Here is a 14,565-nt window from a genome sequence, read left to right as displayed (position 1 = left end):
TAACTTATCCTATTATGTGCTGTTTAAAATTTTTAAAAAATTGTAGTGAAATATTTATTGGATTGAAGAATAGCATAGAATTCTCTGGTTTTTATTTTGAAGCTTTATAAATACAATTTTCCCTCATTTCCTAATGGCCCTTCAACTAAATGACATCAATAGGCTGAGATAACATGATGGCCAGATTAGCAATTTCTTAAAGGAAAGTGTGACATCCACAGGTTTGATTCTATAGCAGACAGGAGGATTTAGTTTCTCCCAGATTTTTCAGTAACACTTGGTCCTTCAAGATTTCCAAATTTTGTTGCTCAATGCTTGGCATTCTGCCTTTTCAGCATTTGTGACTATTGCAACAAAACATTTTTCACATGCCTAAGTGAATGCAGTAAGTGCACCACTCTTTATTTTCTCTGGAGGTTGTTCCACAGGGGAGTGTTGTGGATGGTGTGGGTACTTTGTTTCTTTTCCAGTTTACATTCTGGGCTCACGTTCTACAATGTGAAAACCAAAGGTGGGAGGCGACTTGCACTTGAATTCATTGACCAGTGAAGAAATCTGTTTTGTATTGCACTCACGTAAATTCCTGACTCCCAAACCATTTTATAGTTATTGCAGTCATCCTAATATGATCTAATGCATGTTGTTCTTTTCCCTCCCGACTCTCCATCCCCAACCTTGATCATGCCTGGAATCAGTATCCTGTAAATTGAATCTGCCCCTTCAGCTGTCATGACAAAGGCCATAATGCTGCACTGTTAGTTTTGTGTCAATACACAGCTAGTTGCAAATATGCCCACTTTTAGCATGTTTTTTTGTTTTGTATCCTGTCCACAATGAATTTGTGCAGCACCTTTTTAATTTCCTTGGACAGCCACTCTGCCCTGTAATACAGGTGAAACCACTCTGGTCGATCCCTACAGGATTATGTACTTAGTTTGGATTATGATTCCTGGTTTTGGCACAAAACGTATTGCCGTTATTTTGTTTTTGAAACAATCTCAAATCAAATAAACTATATTGCTTGCAAAGCTATCTTTTGAATTGAAATGTCATTTGTTAATCATATGAAGTACAATCTGTCTACAACAATTTGCAGATGTCCCTTGGTGGCAGAAGGAAATCTAATAGAGTAATGAATCGTAGCATCTGTTATTGGGATTTGGCAAGCTTAAGGTAGATTTTGGCTTGTATTTGTGGAGAGGAAGAGAGGAAAGGTTTGAGTGGTGGGATAGTGAGGGGTAAACATGATTCCTATTTATTTAGGAACATCACACATTTGACTTCTCTTTCATTTACCCTTAGGAAATGGATATTACTGGCAAGGCCAGCATTTACAGTGCTTCCTAACTGCCCAAAAGTTGCCTTTTGGAAGTCTACCATTCACATGTTAGTGATTGTACCCAAAATGCTGTTGGGATGAGAATTTTGACCAGTGACGGTGAAGGAACAACAATTTACATTTCTAAGTCAGGTTGCCATAGCACTCGGCCTTATTTCTAATGAGAAATAAGGTCAGTGTCGATCAAAAATGTATTGGCTGATTTGATTTATAATTCTGTTCCATGCATTGCCCACTGGGGTAGGGTGGTAGCAGGGAAAGATTGCTGAGCTTTGAGACATAATTGAGGATTGCTTTCTTGCATGTCTGAATACAGTTAACCTTCATTTTTGCTTGTGTTTCTCAACTTGCAATATTCATATTTATTTGAAAGCATTTCTGCAAACATGGGATTGTTTAGCCTTGTCGTTGTTTGAGAATTGCACAGAAAATGAAGTATAGAATTGGACCGTTACACTGAACCAGGCTGCTACTATTAATCCGCACTCACCGTAATCTTTATCCCACAAGACCATTCTGTTCCCATATTCCTTTTATCCCCTTGTCCTGAACCATCTAACTCATTCTTCAATGTTGATGGGGCCATCTTTAGTCACAGACTTCAATAAATCCACAGCCCCTCAAGCCTTTTTATAAATTTAACCAAATTTTCTAATCCAACTGTTCAGAGATTTATAACACACCTCTGGAGCAGATGGGACTCGAACCCGAGTCTCTCAGTCCAGGGGTAGGCACACTACTGCTGAGCCCCAAAAGGGCCACTCCCTTGAACATGACTCAATGGCTCTATAACCAAGAAATTGATTGTAGTAATAGTAGGATTTCATGTGTGCTCTACTGTGATCCCATGAAAATGAATGCCAGAAATCATCACAAGGCAGTAATATCCTGTAACCTAAAACCTTAATACTTTTATGCAAAAGTTAACTGGGAAATGGCTCTCACTAAGCAAGCAGAATTACACTATCATTATTGATCACAGATGGGTCTGTTAACTATAAATTGTGCACACTGACTACTAACTACCATTGAAATTGAAAGCCTTCTTTCACCAAAGTTGGTAAATGATCATATCCTCTTCCTTTATGTTAATTTTGAACAACTAGGGAAATCTGGTTTGACAAGTAGCTATTTTCTTCTTCTTTGACAGCTGTTCCCTGGTCAGCAACCAGCAGTGAAGTTACTGGAAATGCTGCAGGAGTGGTTAGTGAGCCTCCCGTTGGATAAAATCCCATACAACGCAATCCTCGATTTGGTGAATAACAAAATGAGGGTAAGTGACTTGTTTGCCACTGAAACCACTACCTGTCATTACTAAAGTGGATTTTTTTGGAGTTGTAGTAATGTCTCAGACTTCTGCAGGTAATACAAATATAGGGGAAAGTTCTTAATTAACTGGATTTATTTTGGAAGAAACTAATAGAGCTGTGACTCTCCAATTCACCATCACCATGTGAATAAATACTATTTTCCTGCTTCCTATCCCTTTTTACAGCTGAGATTTCAATCCGAAAACCATATCTTTAAACGTTTTATTTCATTGTCTGAAAATACTTGCCCACAAGCAAACTGCTTTCTGGCCGTTCGTGGTTTTATCTTAACCTTTAACGCTCCATCTATTTTTGTGTCATCTGTAAACTTAACAACAATTCTCTCGGTTCTTTTGTCTAAATCATTAATTTATAACATGAATAGTTGTGGTCCCAACATGGATCTCCACTAGTCACTGGCTGTCATCGTGATAAAGAGCCCTCTATCACTACTTTCTGCCTTCTGCCAATCCGTTGATCCTCTATCCTTGCGGTACCTTGCCCCCAACACCATGGGCTCTTATTTTCTCTCCTCTTGTGTTGTATCTTGTCAAAGGCCCTCTGGAAATCCAAGTAGATCAAGGCCACTGGCTATCCTTTGTCTAACTTGCTTGCTACCTCCTTTTACATGTATTCCATGACTTGGCGTCCACGGTCTTAGAGAATTCCACAGGTTTTACCAACCTCAAGTGAAGCAGACTTTCCTCCTTAAGTCCTACACAATTTACTGTCTAACCTGAGAAAATGACTTCCTCTTCTGGAATACCTGGATTGGGAAAACATCATCGTGGCATCCAGTCTATCCAGCTGTGTCAAGATGTTTGTACATCCCAATGTATGATGACCGCGTAAGCATCAAGTTCATATTTTCTGTGCATCCTTCTCTTGCAGATATCTGGAATGTTTCTTACAAATCGTGTAGAGTGGGTTGGCTGCCAGGGCAGCCAGCCCCAGTACAGAGGTTACCCATGCTCACTTTGGACACTCTTCCATACCTTGACAGTACATGCTGCGACACGTCCTACAATGCACATCCTTCCTGGTAAAACAACTCTTTCCAAGTTACTTTATCTCTGTAACCCAGAAAGAATTAGAATGATACTAATGACCAGAAAACTTGAACATTATAGATTTGCCCTGCACACTTTATCCATAATAAAAACCAAAAGAACTGCGGATGCTGTAAATCAGGAACAAAAACAAAGTTGCTGGAAAAGCTCAGCAGATCTGGCAGTACCTGTGGAGGAGAAAACAGAGTTAACGTTTTGGGTCCGGTGACCCTTCCTCAGAACAGTTCTGAGGGAGGGTTACCGGACTCAAAACATTAACTCTGTTTTCTCCTCCACAGATGCTGCCAGACCTGCTGAGCTTTTCCAGCAACTTTGTTTATGTTCCACACTTTATCCATCACTGATTTATCATGTATTAAATTAAAAGTTGTATTTCATTTTAAGAAACTTAAGCTGTAGTAACACACAGATAATGAATTCTGGTAGTTTAAAGATGACTCAGTGGAGCTACTGAGGCGAAAGCAAATTAGCTTTTCTTCTATACATAAACCAGAACTCTGTGTAAGTATAGAGCTGTCTAATGCATTCTCGTCATCTATTTAATTCTAAAATAACTTGATTGCCGAGATATGATTGCCTTTCATTATTTGGCCCTCCCCACCGGATAATGCAACTACAGCATTACTTTTGAGAAACATCAAGCAAACCATTGAATCACACGAGCACCTTGGTTGTATTTTAAATGATGGGCGATGGTATATTACACTTTGGAGTAGACCTTTATATGTATGTAACTTGGAAAAGGAGACTTGTAGGAGATCCAAACTGCAACAAATGTAGCTGCAGTCCTTCCTATTACAACAAAGGGGAGGAAAATGCTGCTAATCAAACCTTGCTACTCCATGCATTACACCATTAGTGTAAATGTTTTGATTCTCCAAAATAACCAAATAGTTTTGAATTTATTGCTGTTGTCCAGGAAAAAGATTTTCACCAGGTTTCTTTAATAAACTCCAGGGTAGTTTGATCTTAGAGCAGGGTAATAAGTTGGCACAACATTGTGGGCCGAAGGGCCTGTACTGTGCTGTACCGTTCTATGTTCTAACTTGTATAAACAGTTTTTTATATATAATAAACAAATGGCAAAACTAGTCAATATCCAAGTTATATTCTGGAATTAAACAATGACCCTAATCCATGATCAAGCATATTTAAATGAAAAGCATGACAATCCAGCACTCCAGAGAAGGCATAGGTTTACAGATAAAGTGAGGAGTGTAAAAGACATACCCATGGGCAAAGGGTATGAATTGAAGGAATAAAGTGTGATGACTTCTTACTGTTCCCCAGGTTTCCTTTCAATTAAATTAAAATGCTGACTGCCATAGAATAATTGTAAATCTTCTGATTCCAGTTCATATGAAAAGTCAGTTTAAATTAGGTCTTTGAATAGAAGCAACCGCTCAGCTTTCAGAGTTTATGAAGGAATCAAGAGGTAATGATATCTGGAATTTTCTGAGGTTCTGCATGGCTTGTCATGCTGTAAGGTTTCTTCTTTTTAGAAGAGAGAAAAAGAGACTTGTTTACTGCACACTTTGGATGTCATCTTTTTCCTCCTTCTGCATAGGTCCTTATGTATAAGACCTCGGGGGTGGGGTGGGAGGGGGGGGAGCACGTGGAGAGGGAGAAAGAAGGACAGAAACCAACTTCAGAAGAATGTTGTCAGGCAGCTTTCAGCCTATGAGTCTCATCTCATGCAAGCTAAGTTTGTCCAGCAATTAAAGCTATAAACTGCACCCATTAGTTCTTAAGAGCTTTGCTTACCTCCTTTCTGAAGCCTTGACTTGTCTGTAATTTTCACGGCTCATTACTGTTGAACCATTCCAGTAATACTCATGCCCCTTCCTAGTAGACCTTTTTTAATCTAAGATCTCCAAACAGCTCCATATTCAAGATTCTCCATATCCAAGGGGATAAAAATGTATCCCTAACATCATGTATTATACTCCAAAGGATAATAAGCATGTAGTGAGACAGAATTTGCATTTATGTAGCACCACTACAACTTTTGATCATGCCAAATGTTTAACATCCAATAGATTGTATCTTTGAAGTGTAGTGTCCTTTGCAATACAGGAAACATGGCAATCTGTTTGTATGCATTCACACGACAAATGGCAATGTGATAAAGACAAGATAATCTATTCTTGTATTAGTTGTTGAGGGATAAATATTGACCAAAACATCAGATAGAACTTCTCTGCTATTCAAAATAATTAGTGAAATATTTTTTGGCCAGCTGTTGGAGCAGGTGATTTAATATCTCATTTGACAAATGGAAACTCCCAAGATAACTTTTCCATAGTTAGGCCCTTAACTGTAAGTCTTCGATGTGCTTAGTCCCTAGAGTGATGGAAGGTTCTATCTGGTGATGGTAACGCTAGAATGGGGAGAAACAGAATTGACATATCAAATCCAATGTGACTCTTTGAACTCAAAGAAGAGCTATATTGGACTTGAAATGTTTTCTATCTATTTTTCTATCCATTGATGCCATAACTGTGTTTCTCCTGCACTCACAGTTTAGATTTTAGGTATTATTGTCACGTGTACTCTAGTACAGTGAAAAGTGCATAATGTCACCACACATGGTGCCATCTTCGGTACCTAGGTACAAAAAAAAATCTTAGGTACAAAGTAGTAAGAGAAACAAGAGTTTTAAAAGTTAAGCACTACTTCATAGAATAGTAGAAAAATAAAGAAATAGGTAATAGTTTACTTTAAAGTCTTTTGTAGTTTAAACTACAACAATAAAGTTCAACAGTCTTTGAGTCCTGTGCTTATCTTGCTCTCTGGGGAGACCTTAGCTGTCTGCTGTCGACACCATCACTGCTGCTGGAACTACTGCCTCACCAATTTCTCCTGGTGCGTCGGGGACATGACTGGGCAGGATCCACTCGCATGCTGAGCTGAGACACTGCCATGAGTCACTGAGAGACCAGCTGACATGCTGCCAAGAGGCCTGGCTGCAACCCACCGTGGGGGAGGTGAATACAAAAAAGGGGAGTCCTAGCATCCTCAGTACTTTTGCCTTTTATCTGACTCAGTCGAGTTCCTTGTCTCTAGTGGAGGCTTTGTCCTCTTTATCCAATATATTGGTCCTTATTTCAACTGTTTAACTTGCAAATAGTGCCATTTGCTCATCAGGCAAAACTGCGTCAATTCACCTGCTGAGTTTCTTTTTGCTCATTTCTTAATTACTGATCCCAATCATTGTGATCCTTTTTTGTTACATGATACAGTACAAAGCAGTACAATCTAAGCTCTGTCCTGTGTTTAATCTTTGTGTGCTGAGTTGGCTGATCTCAGCAGGGTACATGAGATTATCGTTGTTCCTCTCAACTAGTTAAAAATCAGATTGATTGATTGATTCTTCCTGATGCAGTGACCCCTGCTTGAAAAATGTCAGGGACTGGACTGCCTGTGGTAGGCATTAGTAAACATTTTTTGCGTTTATGATCAATTTGTTAAGCCTGCAAATAACTATTCTGGAATGAATTGTTTCCTTCATGAGGTGGAGGTAAAATCAGGAAATAGTTTAGCTGATCTTTGATATTTGCACAGTGAGATGATAGTTTCTACAGTGGGTTACTGTTCTCTTGTTATATTGAGAGTTGTCATCTGAGACAGCTGCATTGTATGTAAAAATGTCTGCTACTTATTGCTTAGATATATTGACTAGTGTAACTAGGGAAGATCCTCTAAGCCTGCACTGCAGGTAGGTTTAGGTTGTTGTCCACTTTAAAGATTAGGATAAATTAAATTGCAGAAATTGGGACTATGGTAGCAAGGACAGAAGGACTGCAGGTTTAAAAAGTGTGTTTTAACCAAATGTAAATCCACCTCTTAACACAATAAGTCTCAAAAAAAAATGCTAATGATTAAATATTTATGCTGGTAAATCAAAGGCTAATTTTATAACATGCTATATTAAGATTCTGTAATGTGTTGCCATTTATTTGCACATGCTTTTTTGAAGCACAAATTATTACAAGTAGTTGCTTTAAATATGCAATTTACATTGAACCTAAATGGAGAATATTTCGGACTACGTTAGACTTCAACGTTACTACCGATAAGGGTATTGGTCAATTAGCATCTGAATGACAGTTTCAACTACATAAATGAACGTTTATTCTTCCTTCAGTGCTAATCAAACTAACATTTGGCCATAATTTAGATCTTGATATTGAGATGAGTATTTACATCCTCTGCTGGTCATTAATCAAGAATTTTACTGAAGGAAAAATTGGCCAAAATGTTTTTAAAAATACCACCACTCATATTATTTTGTGCTGTTTAAGGCAAATGATATTGGTATTGAAGGGAAGTAATTTTGCACAATTTACAGCCAGTGTTTATTACAGATGTGCCCATGTCAAGCCATAACAGTTAGGGTTCAGTTTAGTTACCAATGTTGCAATAACTTTCCACTTGGTGTGTTATCTGTGTTTCCAATCACTTGCTCTTTTCTCCTCTCCCTCTCTCTGTTGCCAGCCTTCCTTTGTTTTTCCAGTTATTTGCATTCCTATACATAGTCGGTGTGAGATTATCCATTTCTGTACTTGAAAATAAACCTCTGCCGACATTAGTATGTTCCCTGTGATGATGATTATAGTAACAAAGGTGAATGGCTGGTTCTATAACAACAAAAATGTTTTGTGTTGACCTCAATAGCAAAGCAATTTTTAAATTGACCAATTTATTTTCAAGGCCACATGCTAATTGTCCATAACTGTGTTTGTTTATTTATAGCAATCAGTTAGAATTTAACTGCTGTTTAATGAGGAAATGGATCATTTGATGACACCTAGTCTGAAAAGTGACTGCATTTGAGCAAGTGAGGCAGTGAAGCTGGGAATGTAGCTCCTATTAGACGCAGAATGGGAAGAAGTCAAATCTGGGTTTTTGTGGAGGCTGGTGAGCCTGTAATAAACTTCTGTACTACCCACTTTAGCAATAAAAAACTTCTGAAAGGGGACATACATGTGCCCCATCATCATAAATGTTAGAATTTTTAAGTAAAACCAAGAAAATTAACTGTTAGTGTTCAGCACATAAGCCATATTGTGACTGATTCTGAATCTAGGTAAGACTAATAGCACTTCTAATTAAGAAAATTGTTCCTTTTTTCAAATGAGTAATTGCCATTGTTAGGATGCAAGAATGTAATTCCAAGCCATTTTGCACAATGCAGGCATGTATATTTTATCATTTCCCCGCATTGGGTGGTAGATTGTTGTGACAAAAAGGGTAGTGTTTTTGGATTGAGTATTTTAGTTCCTCAATTACTAAATGGTGCTAAATCTTTAAGTAAATATCAATACAGCTGTATTGTATTTTGTGAAATGACCTTTCTACTGAAGTAACATGTAGTTAAAAGTTATCCAGGCCAGATTTGTGACTGGACAATGCTGCTTTAGTTAAAGAAGAGAACAAATCTCACGACGCATCTTTTTGTCCCTCTCCTTATACAGTCCAGCTCTGAATCTTTGTTTCTGGACTCCTTTATATCTCCCTGTTGAGTATATTCAATTATTTCAGTCTCTAACTGGGATTAGAAATATCTGCCCCGTAAGAACCACAATTGTCTTCCCACACCCCTTAAAAGATCTTATTAATATGAATCTAAAAAATAGTGGATATTTACACTAGCCCCATCTTTTTCCAATCATTTTATAAAGTTTGTGGTGTTGATGCTGTCAGGTAAATCCAAGGGCCACGAGGCTAATCTGTACTCTAGTAATGGGCCTGCTTTAACATTAAATTTAGATCAGCCTTGTAGTTCGATATTCTGAGTTCTTTGCGTATCAATCTTTCTACCAGATGAGGGGGCTAACAAATTCAGTGCAAGGCCTCCTCTGAAATAAAGGATTAGGTACTATCTGTAGTCCCTGAAAAGAATATGATTTCCAATCATATTGCCTCAGATTTATAATGAAGTTTTGCTTTAGAAAGCTGTGTTCAAGTAGTCTTTTTCACTAGAAGTCTTAAGTTCCACAGTTGTCTATTTTGTCATTGAGAACTTTGTAAAGAACATTACTTTAAGGTGTTGCAGATTGCCTTGTGTATCCTTGCTTTATAAAAACTCCCTATTTTTTATTTCCACTGTTAGAAATAATCTGAGTTCTACCCACTCAAATTTACCATTTGAATAGACTGTGCATGAAGTATATTTTGCTGAAAGTTCTGGGAACTTGCTTGAAATCAATGCCCAAGTTCTTGAGAGTCTGACTAATGTTGTACAGTGACCATTTTCATAAAGAATACAAGTTTAATCATTTTTCGGGCAATCTTGGACTCTGTCTACCATTTCAATAGTTTCCTGGTTGAGGCCGAGAAGAATGGAGTTGGCATGCAGCGGGGCCTAGGAAATGTTACATTGAAAAGACTATTGAATGCCGTAACAGGAAATACTAGAGGAGGAAAGTGGTTGGGAAGAAATAAGGATTATCAGGTTGAAGAGGTTTTGCGTGCCTTGTGAGGGAGTGGATGATTTGTTTGTCCAGGGTGAAACATCCTGTTTGGTGCCTGAACTACTATTTTCAATATTCACCCCCTTTCCCACTGATGCACAATAGCAGTAGCATGTGCAATCTACAAGATGCACTGCAGTAACTCAGCAAGGTTACTTAGACCTCCCTTTTTGAAGTACCTGACCTCTATCATCGAGAAGGACAAGGGCAGTAGATTCATGGGGACATCACCACCTCTAAGTTTCCCTTGAAGTCGCATGCCATCCTGACTTGAAACGAGATTGCTGTTTCCTCACTGTTGCTTGGTCAAAATCCTGGAGCTCTTTTCCTAATAGCACAGTGCCTTGAGAGCCTTTGAGTGACGAGATTGATACTTGGTGCTGACAAAGAGCAGAGATATGGCTATAGGATCCCTGAGGGAGCAGGCTCCATGATTGGAATATTTCCAAATGTCAGGGCTACCAGACAACTGAGGGTGAGTGACAGGAAGGCATTCAGGAGGGTTTTTGAGTACAGAGCATAAAATCATAAATGGGAGCCAGTGTAGGCTATCAAAGCTGCTGCACCATTCCAATAAAATCATAGCTGATTTTATTGTGCCTTAACACACTTTCCTACTCCTCCCTTGTCAGTCAACGATCTGTCAAACTCTGTTCAAAATATATTCAATCAACCAGTTTCCACTACTACCTAAGAATTTCAAAGATTAATGATCCTCAGAGGAAATTCCTCCTCATCTGTCTTAAATGGGAGACCCTTGTATCCTGCGCCGTCTTATTCTTGGCTTCCCCACAAGAACATTGCAGACTGAATGTTTAATTTGGTGCCTGTGTCTGAAGTGAGAAAAATACATTGGTGGTGAAGCAAGGGGTAGATGGTGGAATATGAAAGCACAATGCAAGGACCTGAAGTTGGAGGGAGCCCAGAAGGCACTTTGAGGCCCACATATATCTGAGGTCTAGACAAAGTGTATTTGGTTGAAATACCAACCCGTACAGCTTCAAAGATGGAGCTGTCGTTTCATGTGATTCATATAGATATACAGGAAAGGATATTTGGTTGTTTCAAGCTGTTCTTGAATTTCCTATAATGTATATCATAGCCCCTGCGCACGATCATAGATCACAAGTTTAATTTGGCTAGTCACAGCAATGCTTACAAACTTGGGTGCCCTCTAGTTAACGTGTTGTTAATCAGATGTTAATGCATTGGAAGCAGTCTGGAGAAGGTCTACTAGACACGTGGAATGAGTGCCTTGCCTTAAGAGGAAGGCTAGACAGGCTAGGTCTTTATCCTCGAGTTTAGAAGAGTTAAGAGTGATTTAATTGAAACAAGGATCCTGAGGGGCCTTGACCAGAGGACGTGGGAAGGGTGTTTACTCTTGTGGGAGAGTCTAAAACTGTGGGTTTTGCTTTAAAAATAAGGCATTGCCCATTTGAGACAGATGAGGAAACGTTGTTTTTCTGAGGGTTGAGTCTCTTTTGGAATTCCCTTCCTCAAAAGGCGATGAGTGCAGAATCTTTAAATATTTTAAGGCAGAGGTACATATTCTCTCTTACCAAGGGGTGAAAGATTATTGGGAGTAGACAAGCATGTAGAGTTGTGATTAAATTCAGATCAACCATGATCTTATTGAATGGCTCAGTGGACTCAAAGGGCCTAGTTGCCTGTTCTTGCTCCCCTCGCGTGTTTATAATGGTGTTCACCTTACCTAAAGAGTCACGATGTAGATACTTTTGATCAACCTGGTCAGGCACGTGACTGGAGCAGCTGTGACTTGAGCCCTGACTTCCCTGTTCAGAGGCAGGGACCATACCATTGTACCACAAGAGTCCTCATGGTGAGGATATCTGTTGTTTTGCATTTCAAGTTCACAGAAGTGTTGGACAGTGCACTTACTACCAAGCTACTTTTGGGAATTTAGCTGCGACAGTTCTCAGACCAGAACAATGGCAATCCAAGAATGGTTTAAAAACAAGTTTGGACTACATGGTTTATGAAGTCTGCCAATGTAATTTGTCATTGATTTACTTAGAAAAAGTTGTTAGGGATTACCCACCTCTCCAGTCATCCCTGATGTAATTGACTTGCTGGTCAAATGATATGTTAAAACTCTGGCCTCATGAAGAATGACTGGTGTGATGTACTAGTTCCTTAAAGAAATGAGTAAATTGGATAAGAGTACATGAAGCTTCACACTTGGTGCTTTTGCCTGAAACCGTAAAGTGTCATGTTTTGCTCATTAACGGTGACCTGATTATGCTAAACTTTTCCAAGTTTGGTACGAGACTGAGACCAGTTGTGTGAGGATCAATTCAAAAGTTATTTCATTTTGTTGCTCTGAACTGCAGTATACATTTTACAATTAGTAGGTAACTTGGAATGAATTTGTCTTTAAGGTCTTTTTGTTTGTTTGTTTGTTTTTCTGCCAAATATTACAAATAATTGCAAACAAAAATGTGGTGACGAGTTTTTTGACACAATGTTTTCAGTTTCTTGGGCTCACATCTTGGAGAGTGGCTGATAGAAACAGTGTGTTCATTTGGTTGCTTGCAGCAGGCAGAGTACACAGCTGATTGTTCTTGCAAAACCCAAAATTAAAAATCTGCTGTTGAGACTGCATAATTGAGCAGAACTGGCTGAACAGTCTTATGTGTGCAGATAACCACACCATCAACCAGTTTATGATGTTCAAACTCTAATCTTGTGTAACTCGTTTACACTTGCTAGAAGGTGACAGATATTCAAATGCGTGGACATGTTCTGTGTAAAGGGAATATGTTCAAGACCTGCACCTGTCTTTTTGATTCGCACGAAGCTTGAGGAGCCAATAATTCCCCAATACTTTGTCCATGGTAGACCCAATACTTTGTCCATGGTAGTGCCAGTACTTTGAGCAATGTTTCTTAATTGTTGCTAATTGCACTGTTTATTAATGTTTTCATAACGAATGTTTTTAATTGGGGTGAAAAATATTTTTGCTTGCTGGCTTTTTAAAGAAAGAAAAAATGTTTAACCTAACTCTTGACTATGAGGCATCCAATATTTATCCTGTGCTGAGCAGCTTCTTGAACCCAATGTGCTTTGGAACGAAAAGTTAAATGTGAGAAGATAGAGACTATTGAAATAGCCATTGATCAGTTAGGTATATTGACTTTTTTTATTGCTATTTACAATTGTCATCTCTTTCTGTCTAGGATTCGACAGCACTCAAGTAGTTCTACAGGTTATCAGGAAATACATTCATTATTTCTTTGGATGCAGGGAGTGTGCACAGCACTTTGAGGCGATGGCAAAAGAATCTATGGATAAAGTGACCACACTGGATGATGCCATTCTCTGGCTATGGAGAAAGCACAATGAAGTGAACAACAGACTGGCAGGTAAGAGCTGAGTTGTTTTGATACTTCAAGTCGTGGCACCCCAGGTTGTGTTGCAATAATGATAAATGCAGTCGGTGAGTATGTTTGTTTAGAGAAAGAAATTGAGGGTGTGGGTTCTAAGATTTGAAAACTGAACTAAAAAATTGCATATTATTTTTAAAAAGCCAGCACTAATGTAACATATTTTGCCATCTCCCATGAATATCTCAAGTGTTAACAGCTGTAACTAACTGGTACACAGCAAGGTCCCACATGCAGCAATGTGAGAATGACCAGGTAATTTACTTTTTATTGGTGTTTGAGCGATTTTATATTGGTCAAGTGACCACATAGGACACTGTTGATCTAAGAAAATGATGCCATGGGATCTTTTATGCTCTTAGGCGAGGGCAGGCAGTACTTTGGTTTAACATCTTGTTTACAATGCATTACTTCCTTCAGTACACTGGAATGTATATCTAGATTTTGTGCTCGGTTGTCAGAATCTGACGACTTGGGGACAACGCGATAGCAAATCAGCAGTAGCTGATGTTCCAAAGAAACATTGGACAGTTCAGAACGAACCACTAAAGGCTTGCATTTCTGTCGAAATAGTTTTATTGCTTATCTTGTGTCTGCAAGTAAGTGTCAGCAGCACTGCATACAGAATAAATGACACCAAGCTCGTCTATGTTAGGCAGATACCTCAGATGTGAGACCAACAGGAGGTGGTAATATCTAACATCTGTAGTGTGATGTCCCATGACACCAAATGAATGATCACCTCAAATCCCATCAAGACATGCAGTGTTCTGATTTTAACATAGCTTGCCATCCATTCATCTGATGACTTAACCCTAATGAAGTTCGTCATTGAGCATTAATGGCATAACATCATAATCAGAAGGAGTGTAGACATTTGAGGGTAAGACCCATCACCAGCACCTGAGAACCATTAGAGATTGGAAATAAATACTGAAAAATCCCATATGCCATCAAGTCCCTCAA

At 38.8% G+C, this 14,565-nt stretch overlaps 1 protein-coding gene across 1 annotated transcript in view; it reads left to right on the top strand.

Annotated features, from left to right (window-relative positions):
- Positions 1–14,565, top strand: part of LOC109910618 (sulfhydryl oxidase 2-like) — a 121,056-nt gene that overhangs the window by 30,664 nt on the left and 75,827 nt on the right. The window contains exons 8-10 of the mRNA XM_048613399.1: positions 2,490–2,612; positions 3,541–3,691; positions 13,393–13,578. Of these exons, the coding sequence (XP_048469356.1) occupies positions 2,490–2,612; positions 3,541–3,691; positions 13,393–13,578 (460 nt within the window). The remainder of the gene's footprint in view (positions 1–2,489; positions 2,613–3,540; positions 3,692–13,392; positions 13,579–14,565) is intronic.

Source organism: Rhincodon typus, chromosome 28 (assembly GCF_021869965.1).
Source record: "Rhincodon typus isolate 14 chromosome 28, sRhiTyp1.1, whole genome shotgun sequence".
Classification (NCBI taxonomy): domain Eukaryota; kingdom Metazoa; phylum Chordata; class Chondrichthyes; order Orectolobiformes; family Rhincodontidae; genus Rhincodon; species Rhincodon typus.
The sequence above is the reverse complement of the archived record's forward strand: the minus strand, read 5'-3'. Positions and strand labels throughout refer to the sequence as shown.